We start from the raw sequence: 17,296 nt of genomic DNA on the forward strand, positions 1-17,296 counted from the left end.
TTCTTGGTGAAAATGAACAGGGCAGTGCCTCCCAGGTATGTGGGCTTTTCTAGCCCTGGAATCCTAACGTTATAGAGTGTAGTCTTGGGCTGTTATGATGACTACGGAGTGGGGGACAGGAATAGAGCTAGGGATCTAGCTCAGCTGGTAGGGTCTTATCTAGCGTGCATAAAGCCCTGGGTTTGAATCCCTCACTACATAAACTGTGCATGGGGACACATACCTGTAATCCCACTTGGGATATGGAGGCAAGAGGATCAGAAGAAGTTCAAGGCCACCCTTAGCTATATAGGGAGTTTGAGAATAGCCTGAGATAGAGACCCTTAAAAAAAAAAAGAACAGAATATGGAAAATGAGAAAAGTGGATGAAGTGGGTAACACTTATGTGTGCGTTTAATCTCAAGAGCAGGTTTTTTGTCTGGCCAGAGGCAACAGAGATAATATTGCCCATGTCCGTCCATCCATCCCTGTGGTTTCCCCCCTCCCCTGCCCCCTGCCACCGCCTTGGGCAGCCTGAGCAGTTTGGGGAAGCTGTGACATGTGGTGGCATTAGACCCCAGCACTCACTGTTCCTTACTTCCTCGTGGCATTTTTTTTCAGTCACTCCTGTGGGTAGGAGCTGCAGTGTCCAAGGATAGATAAAGAAATCACAGTTATGGGACCTGACGACAAAAGAGGACCTGCCAGGACCAGGAGCAGCCTGACTTCCTATTGCCCGTGTCAGCTGCCCCAAGGGTCCCCTTGGCTGAGTCAACAAAGGGATGCCACAGTAGTTAAGATGTGACATTACTGACAGGAGGACAGAAACACACTGCCCAAAGGTGGCAGTCACCTAGTGTCCACCAATGGGACAATGAATGGATGGGCAATATGCATATAAACTGTTATTCAGCCTTAACAAGGAAGGACCTTCTGGAATATGCCACACCAGGGATCATTCCTAAGGACATAAGTGAAATGAGCCTGTCACACAAAACCCAATTGTTGTATAATTGCCCTTGCTTGAGACAAGAAGAGAAGTTAAGTCCCAGAGGCAGAGACTGGGGATTCCTGAGGGAGGGGGCAGTTGAGGTGTTAGTAGGTGCAGAGCTTGAGCTCTGAAAAAAATGTTTTTAAAGTCTCTGGAGATTGTTTGCACGGTGGTATATTTTAAATTCTATTGTCCTAGCGTCTTTAGAAATGCCTGAGATGATACATTTTATCATAATTAAAGATATAGAAAGATAGAGAATGGGCAAAGTGTCTTTTGTGGAGAGCAATGGCTTCTCTCCCCAACCCCCTGTTCTCTTTCCTTCCCCAAAGGTGGAGAGTTAGGATCTGGTAGAACTCTACTCCAAATTTGAATTTGTCTACATGGTTACTTTTTTGAGGCAGGGTCTTATGTATCCCAGACTGGTTTGGAACTCACTAAGTAGCCAAGGATGACCTTGAACTTCTGATCCTCCTAACTCAGCCTTTCAAGGGCAGGTTAGATGAATAAGATACCATGCCCTCCCACTTTTCAAATGTGGTGCTGAGGATTGAACCTAGCGTACCCTAGGCAAGCCTTCTGCTAACTGAGACACTTCCCAGCTCCTTGTAGCTGTAACCGCTCCATACTTTCCCTAGGATGTAAAGGGATGGATTGAGCTCAGGCCTCTCACCATCAAGCTGCCCCGGCAGAACAGTCCAGGTGCCTAACCTCAAGAGTTCAGAGCTGCTGAGCTGGATGAGTTCTGTGTGCCCTCCCATAGTGTTGTGGAGAGGCCTCGCTCCCTCAGCATTGTGGAGAGGCCTTACCCCCATAGCATTGTGGAGTGGCATCACTCTATCTGCTTTATATTTGATTTGTAGATGTTTGCTGGGCTGAAGAATTATGAGGCTAGAGACAAATAAAGGAGAAAGAAAATAAATCCAAATCAAAGTAGGAAGTGTTCAGTATCTACATATTTATGTTTTAGTTTTGAACCAAAATATAGTTTGGGAGAAAAAGAGTGACTGTTAATTTTGATTGACAGTTTGATTGGGTTAAGCTATGCCTAGGGAAGGCTTGAGAGATGGCTCAGAATGTGAACTGCTTTTCCAGAGGACCAAAGTTTTATTCCCATCACCCATGTCAGGTGGCTCACAACCACCTGTAACTCCAGCTCCAGGACGTCCAATGCTTCTGACTTCCAAGGGCACCTGCACTCACGTGCTCATAGTCACACACAGAGAGAAAGAGAATTAAACAATTAAAAAAGATAAAAGTAACATGATTTAAAAAAAGAAAAAAAAATCCCTTGGTCACTGGAGACACATCTTTGAGTATGTCTGTGAATGCAACTCCAGAAAAGATTGATTTAGGAGGAAAAGTGTGGGCCGTGCTATCCCATGAGCTGGTCTTGGACCAAATAAAAAGGGAAACAGGCAAAGGAAAGATGGATGTCAGCATCCATCTCTGTCTACTGTATGTAAGAAACAACTGCCACAAATTCCTGCCACCATAGATGGAGCCCCCAGCCTCCATACCCCGCCCCATGATGGATAATGACCTCTCAAACAGTACATGTTCCTCCTTAAGTTGTTTATTTGAGACCTTTTATCCCAAAGACGGGGAGAGTAATACACAGCCAAGATATCTAAACGATATTCCAAAGCAAGGATAAAATAAGTGATTTGAGATAAAAGCGATCAACTGCTGTTGAGCCCGTGGGGGACACTGGAGGGGACCGAAGAGGGAGAGCAGGTGACAGGATTGGAGTGAGTGGTGTTCAAATGTAAGGTGCACAGAGTCTTCCTGGGAGACGACAGGATAAAGGGATATGCCTTCTCCTCCTCCTTCCTGGAGACCACCCCATCAATTAAAAACAAACAAATAGGTTTCATCACCAGCGAATTTAGAGGGCAGCCGATGCCCCATGCTGGGATTTTCTGCCAAATGTAGTGGAGACCCGGGACACGCTGAGGGAAAGCCTGGGAGTCTGTCTCAGAACTCCAGCTGGGAGTCAGTTTTCCCTGTCAACTTTCCCTGTTAACGAAACAAATGTGTTTGGAAATAAAATGTGGATGCTTTAGTTTCATAGTTGAAAGATTGTCAACTCGGTAAATAAGTAAGATGTGCCTGGGAAATGCCCATAAAACATGGAAAGGCATAAAAGAAGATATGAGAGTGGGAAAGACACCAAAATCCTGGAGTAGGAAGCACAGAAATATTTTCTGTTCCAGCGGCCCCCCCCCAACAAGTCTACAAATTTATTACAGTCCCAGGAAACAGCCCAATAGGATTTCTTAAATGAGACTTGTCAAGTTGATTATAGAATTTCTGTGGAAGAGTTATTGTATGAGAATAGGCAAGATAATTTTTAAAACAAAGACTTTTTTAAAAAAGGGAACTTTCCTTATCAGAAATCAAAACAAACCAAAGAGGTCCTGGCACAGAAACGCACGCAGCGACGTTCATTACAGCCCCGTTGTGAGTGGAAGTGAAAAATTACCTATTGGAAGCCAGCCAAGGCGTTAGGTCCCGGGAGGCAAGCGCAGAATGACTGGTATTAGCACAGCATTCTTTCAGGCATCAGGAACAGCTGAGTAACTGTGGGTACTGGGAAACAGAATGTAAATGTTATGTGCCTTTATAATATAAAACTAAAAAGCTCTCTTAAAAGAGTGGTTGGGGAACTGGAGATGGCTCAGCAGTGAAGAGAACCGAGTGCCCTTCCAGAGGACCAAGGTTCTGTTTCTAGCACCCACAGGGTAGCTGTAACTCCAAGTCCAGGGGATCTGATGCCCTCTTCTGGCCTCTACAGGCATTACATGCACGTGGTGCACAGACACGCAGGCAAAACACTCATACACATAAAATGATCTAAGAAATATGTTTAAAAGAGTGAAGCTCATCTGTGCAGATGTGGAAAATGCCCCAGGACACACACTTTCATAAAGCAACTGAGCTATAGAAGAATGTGTATGGTATGCTGCCCCCACCCCAAGATTAGTGTGTATTTCTCTCTTCTGTCATCCTGTAGATATGGACTTGGGAATGGGACTTACCTTGAAGTCACCTTGCAGCCATCTAGCAGAGGGCCTTTGTGTTTCTCCATCATCATTTTTGTACTCTACCACATGGAAGGAATGATTCCCCTTCAGCCTAAATGCCAGCAAGACAGCCAGCCCAGCTGGTAAAGGCACTTGCTGCCAAGCCTGACAATTATTCTCTGACTTTCCTACTCACTCCATGGCACATGCATGCCTCCCAATAAACAAAAACATAACTAAAGATTAAAATCCCAGAATGAAGCACACGTACATATCAGACCTCTGACTAATTCACAGCTGACGTGTAATGCAAACAGAAAAAAAGTCCTTAATATTATTATAAGCTAATTGTAAGTTTTGTTGAGATTTGGAGGATGTTTGTTACCATATAACCTAACAATAAGTGACTGGTGCATTTCTGAACACTGCCAAAACTAAGCAGAAGTCATTTATGCAAATACATCTTGGCATGGTCATAACAGGTCCATTATGCGATAAAAACAAAACAAAACAAAACAAAAAACCTTTTCTCCTATAAAGAGATATGTACAAGGATGCTTGCTTGAGGCATCGCTACTAAAACAAAACTTGGAGACAACCAAAACACAGCCCATCTGTCTTAGTCTGACTGCTATAGAATACCTGAGACCAGGGAGCTGAAGAGCATACATTAATTCTGGAACCAGGGATGCTCAAGATCAAGGTGCCGGTATATTGAGCAAGGGTGCTCTCTATTCCATCCATGTCATAAGTCTCATGACACAATGACCTCTTGAGAGCCCCATGTCACCATGTTGGGTTTAGGATCTTAGACAAATTGCGGGCTGGAGGAACAGCAGCTGTCATGAGACAATGGCTAAGGAATATGATATATGAAAATATAGGGCAGTGCAGACAACACATTGTGAGTGGATCGGAGACAGAACTGCGGCTTATAAAGGGGAAGGGGCTACATCCGAAATGCTTTGTCGTTTAAAAACATCTGAAGCAGGACCTGAGGTAGCTGAGCAGCCCAGCATGTACTTAGCATGCAGGAGGTCCGAGTTCAATCCCCGATGCTGACAAAAGAATTAGGATGCATACACAAATATGGCAAAATCATTGAGATTTGACAAAGCCAGGTGATGGGCTCCATTCTCATTTATTCAGCGTTTGAAATGGTTCATTTTTTAAAATAGTAAGTGTAAATTCACTGTACAGCACGAAGCACTCCTGTAAAAAAATTTAAAAAGCACAAGATAATATTTACATTGTTCAGAGATATAGTTATGTGTATGTAAAAGTGAGCCAGAGAATTTATGTGTGAAGTTTAAAAGACTGGCTCAGAGAGCAAGAAGAAGAAAAGTAAATTTTTTGTCATTTTCTGTCATTTAAAAATTTCCTAAAAATAAAAATTATAATTAAGAAAATAGACATATTGAAAACTAGAAACTGGCCGGTCACCATTACTAGGGCTGGGAAATGGTGACAGTAAGGGACTTTTTAAAAATGTGACGCTCTCTCTTAAAGTATAGTTTGAATTTTTATAGCAATTTTTATTTATATAGCTTAAGTATGAAATTTTAGGTATAAATCAGGAGAAGAAAACCTAGAAGTATATTAATCCAGAGCATTCTAATGGAGTGGCAAATCAGGTGGTTTGGCAGGCAGGAAGTCAGAAACAGTCTTTTCTACAGACTTCGTTTTCAGCCTGTGGAGCCCAGATGAAGAGAGGTATACCCACTGTGGTGAACATTCCCACCTCTGGCTGCTTCTGCAATTGGTTTCCGTGACCCTCGTCTTTAAGTCCCGTAAATGAAGTTTCGGATGCTGAAACTGGCTGGTGTGTGTTAGTCTCACCTTAATGCTACAGAACAGTGGCACTCTGCTGCCCACGGTGCCCTCTACAAGTTGGAGGACCTTCCTCAGGGGCATGTCAGGTGGATGTTAGGAAGTGTCCAGTAAGAGACTGGGAACCCTTTTGCCAACCGGTTGGCTGTGGCTCTGTCTTTTGAAGTTATTTTAATTTTTATTTTCTTTAAAGAAAGGCTCTACAGCTGAAAAATGACAAAACAAACAACAAACAAAAAAAACCCCACCTCACTCCAGAAAGAGTAATGTGCAGACAGCATTTGATCTATTTAACCTGAATAATGGTTAGCGGGGAGAACCTTAGTCACAGACTATTTATTTATTTTATGTGTATGGATTGTTTTACCTGCGTGTATGTCTGCACACTGCCTGTATGCCTGGTGCCCTTGGAGGCCACAAGAGAGGGTTAAATTCCCTGGAACTGCAGTTGCAGACACCAGTTCGCTGTGCTGCTGGGAATCAAACTAGTACTCTTAACAGCTGGGCCACCTCCCCAGCCCCAAACTTAGTCCTCTGTATAACACCCTCTTTTATGGTGGGGGTGGGGGGGACAGTCTCCTGACCCTGTAGAAGAATGCAGTTGATCTTTTCATTTTGTTTTGTTTTCTGTTAACTATACTCAGAACTGAATGGAACAACCTTGCAGACTCACATAAGACTCCATATTTCATGCAAAAAGCTTGCAGCTTTTCAGGGTGACTGGGTACATTAGCAGGAGAAGATGTTAAGTGCAGGTGATTGGGGCTTAACCTTGGTTTGATTAAGTAATCCCCGAGAAACCCCGACAGGGGAAAACAGACTTGGTGGATATATTTCAGCACCCTGGCTCCCCTCCCCTCCGAAAAGGCGTAAATCTCCCCTGAAACACCTCCCTAGCATCCAGGGCAATAAAGAGGTCACATTATATCTCCATAAATCTCCCCTCTGGCTGGCTGGCTGCTGCCATTCTGTCCAAGAGAGGAAGTTGTTTTCCTTCTGACAGTGGCTGCCAGCCTGGAAGGAAAAGGCTTTCTCCCAAGACCCATTGTCTCATCCCCAGGGGACCGACCCTGGCAATTTGTTCAGTGTTTCCGTCTAGACTGGCAGCCTACCGTACTTCTGGCAGGGGTGCAGAGGCAAATGGTGAGGGTGGCCTGGCTGAAGCCTGCTCGCCTAGGAAAGCCCTGTCTTAGGCTTCCGAGCAAAGGAGCCAGGGTCCTGTGCATGAGTGTAGCTGAGCTTGAGATGTCAAGCAGAGCCACCGGCACTGGGGGCCACGTGCACTCATGTAACTGTGCCGTGCACAGGCGAGGGGAGGTATTAGAAACTGGGGCCTGTGGAGCTCGTGTGGGACTCTGGTACAGAATGAGGGGGCAGCCGGGCGGTGGTGGCGCACGCCTTTAATCCCAGCACTCGGGAGGCAGAGCCAGGCGCATCTCTGTGAGTTCGAGGCCAGCCTGGACTACCAAGTGAGTTCCAGGAAAGGCGCAAAGCTACACAGAGAAACCCTGTCTCAAAAAACCAAAAAAAACAAAAAACCAAAAAAAACAAAAACAAAAACAAAACAAAACAAAACAAAACAGAATGAGGGGGCAGAGAAAGGCAACAGGACAGCAGAGGAGAAGCACTTCGAGAAGGGATTTCCTTTTCTCACTTGTGAAGTGGGAAGATGCTTTTATGGAAAAAATCAGAGCATTGTCTGACTTCAAAATGTTACTACTACACGGAGCAGGGGTGGTGCAGTCTGTGGCATATTTAGTCACATTCCTGACCATGCAAAATAATTGTTCACTGCTCCTTGGAATTACATTCACAGTACAAAAAGGTGCATTAAGTGAGAAGTATTCCTGAGCCACCAAGATGACTCTCGGGAAGTGACTTTTTACTACTGTGCCTGCCCCATCCTTCCAGAATGCACAGTCTGCACCGTGAATACAAACAGACACACCTCTAGGCTCTCTCTCCCTTTGGTAAGAGGCATTGTATGTGTTGCCCTATACTTTGCTTCTGATGTTTTACAACATAAACAGGGAAGGCTTTCAAACCAATGCAGAGTTCTTCAGGCTTCCTGGTATGTGTGCTCACTGAATCAACCATTTGCATAGGGAAGGATATTTGTGTTGTCTTCCCAGTCTTCTGCTACTGCAGAAAAGGACTGTCCTCCTCAGAAGCCATTTACACAAGGGTCCGTGCGCTCACAGCATACATAGACATGGCGTAGTTGGACCAAACTGCACACACCGTGTATACTTGTAATATGACGTTGCCAAGTCGCCATCCCCCTGGGCTGTGTCATGCTTCCTGTCACACTCCTCATCATGCCTGGGATGCTTGTTTCTCACCCCATCCCCAGGGCACCATGAAGGGATGGAGGTAGGCCGGGAAGGGACATTGGCACACACCCAGTGACTGGAGGAGACGGGACCAGTGCTGGACTTTGTCCACAGTGTGGTTGGCAGCATCTTTTGATAAGCTGTATGTCCATTCTCACACCTGCCGGGATTGTCCTCTGTAGGGAGAGCGTTCGTTCCCTTTCCCTCTGCAGAAAACACGATGCCATGGTGGATACTTGAGCTGGATGAGTTTACTGTTCTGGACAGGAGAATCCTGGTCCTGAGGAGGACGGTACTTTGTGGGAGGCGTTTATTCACCCATTTATTTATTATTTTTGTGGCCCCTCACGGGCATGCCGTGGCTCTCCTGTGGAAGTCAGAGGACAGCTTTCAGGAATTGCTTTTCTCCTGTCATGTGGGTTCCAGGGATCAAACTGAGGTCATTAGGCTTGTCAGCAAGTGACTCTACTGAAGGAGCCCTCTCACAGACCCCTGTTTACTTGTCTTTTGAGACAGAGTCGCATGTGTCTCAGGATGATACAGTTGCAATAGAGCTTTGGGCAGTCTTGAACACCTATTCCTCCTGCCTCCACTTCCCAAGTGCTGGGATTGTTGGTGTGCACCACCATGACTGGCCCTTTCCCTCTATTTTGAGATGTGAATATCCAAAGAATTAAAGGGGGAGGGGAGTAGACATCCCCCATCCTTCACATATTAAGGAGACTTACTTGTTTGATTGATTGCCTAGTTAATTACTTTAAGTCATGTTTGAGGAAGGAAATCTCAATAATTTTAATATAACTTAAAAAAAAATATCTCCAAATTTTTATTTCTTGACTGAAACATGTTTTTCTTTCTTGCTCCCGATCATTGATCACTTGGGTCATTTCCAGTATTTTTCCATGAACATATTTAAAATAAAATTTTCCCCCTTTGGAGAATATTCCAGTGAATTGTTGGAGTGGTGGTTAGTGCGGTGTGGTGTTCTTTTCTACAGACTCACATCCATTAAATACAGTTATACGTGTGCACACATCGCTTATACATGTGTGTGCAGCTGGGTACTTGCAAACCTCTGCTGCATAGACAGCCTCCCAGAGCAGTATGAGTATGGCCAAGGACAGAGTGTCACTCCAATCTGCATCCCCCTCCCAGGGATCTTCTGCTCTGTGAGACACTTGGAGGTTCAGTTCTCTCTCGAGTCCTGTGGGTCAGTGTACACTGAGCTCATGTCATGTGCAGAGGACTGCAGGTGGAGTGACCCAGAGGACAGCAGCGTGGGGGAGGGCAGGATCAGGTCACCGACCTTTCTGGGAGTGGCATTACCTCTCGGGTCACCTGCCTTCTCTGGACCTTGCTTTCCTCTGAAGATTCATGAAAATGCAAGCACCCCACTTCCTGGCTTTAAGACCACCTTCACCATAGTACTCTCCAGGAGCCTTGTAATCTGACATGAGCCTGTCGGGGAAGGTGTAGGGAGGAAGCTGTAAGGAGCTGCATGGCTGTCAGATGGCCACGGGCAGGGAAAAGAGGGCACCTTGGGCCGAGTCCAGGAAGCCTTCTGCTTCTTCATTCATCAGGACTCTGTGGGTGTAGTTGAACTGATGGCTGTTACCCTGAAGCCTGGAGGGCTCTGGGGTGTTACCGCTCACCAGAGAAACAGTGATGGCAGGATTTTGTGAGCCATGTGTTTGGCGTCCTATAAGCTCCTTATCTGGAAGGGTCTGGCTGAGACAAAGGACATTGTGTTGATACCATCGTGCTTCCTGTGTCCTGCATGGCCCAGCTCTGTGGTACACAGGTGTCCAGAACAGAATCACCACTGAGGCACACATGCACGGTCTCAGGACCTCTCGAGTCTCCTGGAGCTTTGTGGTGGATCCTGTACTCCACAGGGAAGCCTTTTCTTGTCGTATTCCTGGAGGTCCAGTGGTAGAGGTGGGGAAGCCTTCTTCTTGTGGGTACACTACAGGGCAATGACAGGAATCTGCCTCTGAAAGCCTACGAGACGTTATATTTGGGTTCTGGACTTCTCTAGGCCCTCCTACTAACATATCTTCTTGAGACCGAGTTTTGGACAAACAGCCCTCTATAGACTCTGGGCAGAGAGGGTTGGGACAGGCAGAAAAGCCACAAGATCAGTAGGGAGCAAACGATACGTCTGTTTTCTCAGCCACGGCAATAGATCGTTCCTCAGTTGCTCTCTGCCCTGGGCTGACCTCTAACCCTGACCCAACGGTGACAGGCCAGGTAGGAGCAGGAATAGACAGTTGGGATTGTCGGACTTTCTGAGGGAAGAGCTGTTGGTCCTTGGAGGAAAAATAATTGCTTCCTCCTTCCTGCCTTCATCGCTGCAGTGACGGGATTGCATAGTGTAGAGTGTGTAGTGTGTGAGTACGAGCTCTTAGCAATAGCTGAAATGGTCTCTGTGGTCATTTGTGCTTCAGTTTCCTCTCCTGTTTAACTCCCCCTCCCCTCCCCTCCCTTCTTTCCTTCCTCTTCACTTTGGTGAGTTTTTTTCCCTCCCTCCCTCCCTCTCTTCGAGAATGTCCTTGCCTGTATATGATGTTTCAGGACCCTAGTCACATTTTAGAGTCCTCACGTGGACATTGGCGTTATGCTTCTCAGCTCCAGAAGCAGAGGCTAGGGCGGTCTTCACAGGGTCCACCCCCGAGGCCTGGCTGTGTAACCACTTCTGTTTTAGAGTCCCAGGGTTTCTAAAATAGATGCTTCAACACTATCTGAGCGCCATAGGAGCTGTGGCCCTCACGGGCAGCCAGCTTCCTGTCACAGGCTTCTGCTGCAGCCTGACGAAGCCCAGAGAGACGAAGCTCAGCAGCTGCCAGAAAAATCCTGGGGTTTGTTTGTTTCTTGTGCCCCAGACCCAGGCGCCAGCCACAGGGGATGAATTGAGGCCTGTCAGGAAGCCCAGGCCCAATCTGCTGAACCTTGGATGTGTGTGAGGTTGGGGTTCAACATGGGACATTTGGGTGGGGCTGCAGACTTCTCTCCTGAAGTCCCTTGGTCCCTGAGAAAGGTCCCTTTGCACTCTGCCTAGACTGTATCTTGTTTTACCCCCAAGATTCTCCTCTGGCCCTTTTCCTAACCCTGATAGCTAGTCACTCTGAGCATGGGCATTATCGCTGTGTGGTGTGTCACCCTTCTCTGAATAGACGACATGGTGATCTAGGACAGTGGAAGTGGAGAGAGGGTACTGAAGGCCAGATTCACTGCAGTATGCCCCATTTAATGGAATTCTCTGTTTGGGGCTGTGTGTTCTCGGCTGGGCCAATGCACCTTGGGACAGAGATTTTGCTCCAATTTTTCTGCCTTGCCTGTGTGTTCAGCACTTGTCACAGGGGTCAGTATGTAATAGACACGGGGTGAGAGTTGGAGCTGCAGAAGTCCAGGAGAGGCTGCATCAAGCTGATACCCAAACAGGAGAGCAAGAGTTCTTCCAGCATGGGCTCTGGCTCAAGACTCAGCTCCCCGACAGCAGCTGAGAGGCCAAAGGGCACCTCCAAAGCAGGTCAGGGCCTGGGTGACACTCAAGAGCCAACCGGCAGTGCAGCATCAGCTACCTAGGATTGTTTCCCAAAGGTCAAGGGGCAGCGCTGCTCTGCTGCTCTCCACAGTGCCCAGAGGGGTGCTGCTGGCCACGACCTGGCCTTGCTCCTTTCTCTCTCCCTTTCAACTCCTCCTGTCCTTCTCCCAGCCCACACTTGCTGTCTGTGATTTGCAGAGCCAGATGGGTGAGTTCCGCGGGAGGAATGGAGCAGGTCAGGGGTAGGTTGAGTCCCGACCTTTGATTGCATCAGCCTTAGGGAAGGAAGTCAGGGCCCCATTTTCCTTCCAGGCCCTTAGATGGGTGTAGCTTGCCATGATTTCTAGGAATATCCATCCTTCAGTAATGTATTCCTGTTTAAAAGAGACATGTTTAAAGTAAGACATGGGATGGTAGTGAGGAGTTAGGTGCCCATCTTTGGGATTAGGAAAACGTTCCATTTCCCATGAGCAGCAATTCTGAGAACCCCAACGTACAGAGTGTGAACTTTCTCTTCCAGTGTTTGTAGCTTGCAGCCTCAAACTTGAATTGGGAACCTGGTGGATGAGTCTGACCTCATCCACGCCTGAAAGCATTAGATTTCCAAGTCTTCTCTCAACTTCTCCCTGGTTGTCTTCCTTGTCCCTGGTCTTTCCCGCTCCCTCTGCCCTTCTTCTCCTCTTCTCCAGCCACAGAACAATAATCCATCATCGTTATCTCACTGGGTGTTTGCAGAGCACTCCACAGCCATTGTTGGAAGTTTTTCCTCTTATTTGCAAAGTACTTTACAGCTATTATTACGAGACTGTCTTCTCCGAGTATCAGATGCTGACCCACTCTCCCGGGGTTGGATTCCCACTGCTCCCCAGTGGGTGGACCAGTGCCTGTACTGGAGAGGGGTGGGACTGAGAGACAGGCTGTCACCAGCTGGAGCCATGGCTGGGCCCTCTGGGGAGTTACACCCTGTGCTTTTCCTGTGAAGGAGTCAGAGGTGCTGGCTTGGGGCTCACAGCCTGGCACCCCTTCTCCCCCAAAGTAAGTGCTAAGCATTCTTACCCAGGGGCAAGGGGAGTGTATTTCTGTGTGAGACAGACATAAAATGCCCCCTCCCAAGGGGAGGGATGAGAGCTGTTTGGGGATCAGATTTCTCTGTTTTCAAACTCAGAATTTTAAAAATGAGTAGGTAGGATGTTGTAGACCAGTGCTTTCATGAAAACAAAAGCCCCCACCATCAGTCCAGTCAAAGCTGTCTTCTGTCGTCTCTGTGGCTACCACTCTACGGGACGCACTGCACATTCTGGTTTTCCGTTTGCATGCCAGGGTCAGCATTTTGCTCTTCCATTACATGTCCTCTGTACTGATCATTGAAAGTCTCCACGCAGTGGCTGGAGGGATGGCTCGGCGGTGGGAACCCACGTGGTGGCTCACAACCATCAGTACCTCTAGTTCCAGGGGGTCTAATACCTTCTCACCTTTGCCGGTACCAGGCACACACACGGTACACATACATACACAGATACATACATGTAGGCAAAATACTCGTACACATAAAATAAATAAATCTTTTTTAAAAATAACAAATTTCATTGAACTGGTCGCATAGTAAATTTTGTGATGGACTATGTACACATTTATGCCTGGCTAGGCGTCTTGAGGAAACATGGTCTTTGCTTCCTGCCCGGTTCCCTTTTTTGGCTCCTGAGTTACACTGACAGGTCTATCTGGGTTGGACTTCCACATTTCCTATCCTAGACCAATGGTACCCGCCATGAATCCCATACTCCCTTGAGAGTTCTGAAAATGGAATGAGTCATCTTGTCACTCACTTATTGATTTTCAGGTCCAGTTTGTTAAACTAGGTCATTAGCATTCCGAGAGCAGGGCACCCTCTTAGCTCCTGTGGCATCTGCGTTGTCCTGCTTAAATCACAGGTGTTTGGTAAATATTTGTGGGTGACAAATACATATTTGCTGATGCCTGGTGACTTTATCTGGGTAGGAAAACAGTTGCTAGAATGCATAACCTGAGCTGTACCTCCATGAGTTTCCCAGGTCAACCTTTGTGTTGAGGCCTCAGAGCAGGGAAGGGTAAGTGAGTAGCAGAGAGGCCGTACCCATGGATGCTATTAATTCCCTCCATAATATACACATACGTGTAATGTACTAGGAGTGAAGAAAAGCAGGGATCTTCCCTCACAGAAACAGCAACAGATCGTGGGGGGTGGGGGTTCACCCGGGAGTTTAAATGAGCCAGAGTGAGACAGAAACTGGTGTGAGCATCTTTACCCATTGGAGAAACACATTGAGACATTGCTGAGCTGAAATGACAGGATCTCGGGTTTCCTTCTGTAGTAGAGGTCCAGGTGAGGTGAGATGGTTCACAAATCGCCGGAAGCAGGTTGACGGTTAAATAGGAGTGTGTTTTATACTCTGCCATCTTTGGGGTGTAACTTTTTCAAGGCAAAGAAAAACAATCAAAGGGCTGACGTAGGTTTGGACTAGAACGATGAACCAAGTCCTCTCTCCCATGGTGCGATTTAACTTGTGGTCTGTGGTCTTGCTTCAATCTTGAGGCTGTACTGCCATCTAGTGTTCATGGCAAACGAAGGGTTAGTTCTGGGCCCTGCGGGATATTGGCTCTAGGAACTCCTGGCCTTTCTACTGCTCTCGGAGGGCTTGGGAAGAAAAAGCAAGGCTGACAGACCACACAGACCACCGGCAATGTGCTGGTGCTGGTGGTCATGGTGGTGGCCCGGCAGAGAGCAAACCATGGACAAGAGTCACCTCTGGAGGCAGGTGACCTTGATGAAGGGCCTTCAGTGTGACACAGGTGTAAAAATAGCCTCTCCGCGCTGGCTTTCCTTAACTCCCTGGCCTGAGTAAATAGCCCCTCACACCTGTAACATTGTTTGCTTGGTATGGACACACTACTACCTGTTTGCAGGTGTAAATGACTGTTTGTATACCCAGAGTTATGGGAGGGCACCCTACCCTCTTCCAGCCAACATTCCCTTAGAGCTGATTACTGAACAGTGAAGCTGGCAAACTGTGCAGCCTTAAACCCCGGGGCTGGGGCCTGAAGGAGGGATGGGCCTTTAATCTTGCCTTCTAAGGGGTACCGATGGCTTCCCCAGAGAAGAAACTCAGCATTGCCTGGTATCAGGACAAGGGCAATCTGAAGACCAAGGTGGCTATTGCTTAGGGACAGAAAACTTAGATGGCATGAGGCAGAGAGACTTCTTTATAGAGGTCAAAGGGAGTGAGAAAACCAAGCCTACACCTCTCACTCAGGCAAGGAGAAGGGACATGAGGGGTTCACCAACTGTAGAATTCTGCAGACATGGAAGAGAAAGGAAGGGGTTAGTGAATGAAGGAGGACAGATGAAAGCAGCCTTCTAGGGGAGGGCTGACACTCCCGTCTGCTGGACTCCAAGGTGTAGTGGATTAAATTAGCTGTCTTTATTGTCTGTGCCATATACAAGGAAAAATGGCAAACCATAACATAAGGTCATGCATAGATGTTAAAAGTAGTATGCTGGTTTCATTTCTGTTGCTGTGATAAAATACCCTGACAAAAAAAGAAACAGAGAAGAGAGAGGGGGTTTATTTTAGGTTACAATTCCGGGTTACAGCCCATCATTATAGGGAGTCACAGCAGCAGGAGCTTAAGGCACATCCACAGTCAGGAGCAGAGAGAAATGAACGCATGCGTCCACACATGCTTGCCTGCTTGCTTGCGCTCCTTTTCTTTACTCTTGAACAGTTCAGGGGGTTGGGGCTTTAGCTCAGTGGTAGAGTGCTTGCCTAGCAAGCACAAGGCCCTGGGTTTGGTCCTCAGCTCTGAATTAAAAAAAAAAAAAAAGAACAGTTCAGAAGTCCTTGCCCAGGGAATGGTGCTGCCTATGTTAGGCAGGGTCTTTCCGTATCAGTGAACTTAATTCAGACAATACACGTGCTCACAGCCCACTCCAGGTACGCAGTCCCTCACAGGGACTCTTTTCTGAGGTAATTCTAGTTGATAATAGTTCTGAGGTGTCAAGTTGACAGTTAAAGCTAACCGTCACAAGCAGGAAAACTAAGTGACCGATAAATTTAAGAATGTAAATAGAACGCTAGTCTCTGTGACCTAGAAACTCTCCTTCTAGGGCAGTACTCAAGGTGATAGCCAGAAACTCATCAGGGTTTTACCTACAAAGAGACCAGTGTTTACAAAACAAACATCCGAAACTAGCCAGAGATTCAGCAGTTACTGAAAAGCGTAAGTGAGAGGGGACGCATTTCAATGATGGGCGATTCCACTGTGCTGAAATGCGTTTATAATACATTTCTAATGTGGAAACACATTAGGACACTAAGCAAACAAAGCAAGATAGGCTGGCCCATATCGCTTGACCTCAACGGGGCAAAAGTATGTGTCAACATAGAAAATCTTACAAAGGATAGAATGAAGTAACATGCTCACAACACTGGTTGTGACCTGTATTTTCTTTACATGTTTTAACACTAATTATCCTATAATGTAAATATGTTTACCCAAAAGGAAAAACTAATCCGTATGAGGTTTTTTTTGTTGTTTTGTTTTGCATTTATTATGACTGCAATACCCAGGGAAGCTGCTTAACAGAAGACAGAGTTACTTTAGCTTAATGATTTCATAGGGATTCAGTCTGTGGTGAGGGAGGCATGGCAGAGTGGGTGGAATGACAGCATACTGTGGAGGTTTCTCGGAGTGCAGTAGACCAGAAGGCAGGCAGAACAGGGAAGGAACAAGGGGCCCGGTATAGCCTTGAGTGATCGACTTCTGTCAACCAGGCCCCACCTCCTAGCTGGGTTCCACAGTCTCCCAAAATAGTGCCACCAGCTGGGGGACAGGTGTGCCAAACATAAGCCTGTGGGGACATTTCCTGTTCAAATCATCACACAGCCATACTTTTGAAAAGGAAAATTAAGAAAAGGCTCTGAGTAGGTTATGTGGATGCAAGATCTGGACGCACAAGTGTCCCCTCTAGCCTAGGCAGCTGATGACTCTTCCTCAGGCTGGCTCTGCTGCATCTGGATGGCAGAGTAGAACCCACTCACTTTGCAGTCCTGACCAAGGAACAATGAATCTCCCGGGGAAACATCTAGCCTTGTTTTCTAGGTCTCTTTCTAGATCATTCTAGAAAGATCTCCGAGCAAAACAAAGAAGTAATAATTTGTGTCCTTTCTCCTGTGTTTTTCCCCCGGTAGATATGTTTGATGACTTCTCAGAAGGCAGAGAGTGTGTCAATTGTGGGGGCCATGTCCACCCCACTCTGGAGGCGAGATGGGACAGGACACTACCTGTGCAATGCCTGTGGCCTCTACCACAAGATGAACGGCATCAACCGACCCCTCATTAAGCCTCAGCGCCGGCTGGTAAGCAAGCATCTCTGTGACTCAGGCCCACCAGCCTGGAGAGCACCCAGCTTCGACCCTCCTCTCTGTACCAGGCTTTGCGACTCTTGCCCAGCTTTAAATTTTGGAATTGGAGGATCTGAGCTGAGGGGTTAGGTAGGTGGGAGGAAGCGGGGAGCTTCTCACACCTTTAGAGTGAGCTTGGGCTCTCTTCAAAG

The 17,296-nt window shown here is 47.0% G+C and overlaps 1 protein-coding gene across 1 annotated transcript in view; it reads left to right on the forward strand.

Annotated features, from left to right (window-relative positions):
- The window catches only part of Gata4 (GATA binding protein 4), a 38,625-nt gene that overhangs the window by 15,512 nt on the left and 5,817 nt on the right, over positions 1 to 17,296 (forward strand). Inside the window, 2 exon segments of the mRNA XM_059274371.1 lie at positions 16,932 to 16,975; positions 16,977 to 17,099. Coding sequence (XP_059130354.1) covers positions 16,932 to 16,975; positions 16,977 to 17,099 — 167 coding nt within the window.

This window comes from Peromyscus eremicus, chromosome 9, assembly GCF_949786415.1.
Source record: "Peromyscus eremicus chromosome 9, PerEre_H2_v1, whole genome shotgun sequence".
Taxonomy (NCBI): Eukaryota; Metazoa; Chordata; class Mammalia; order Rodentia; family Cricetidae; genus Peromyscus; species Peromyscus eremicus.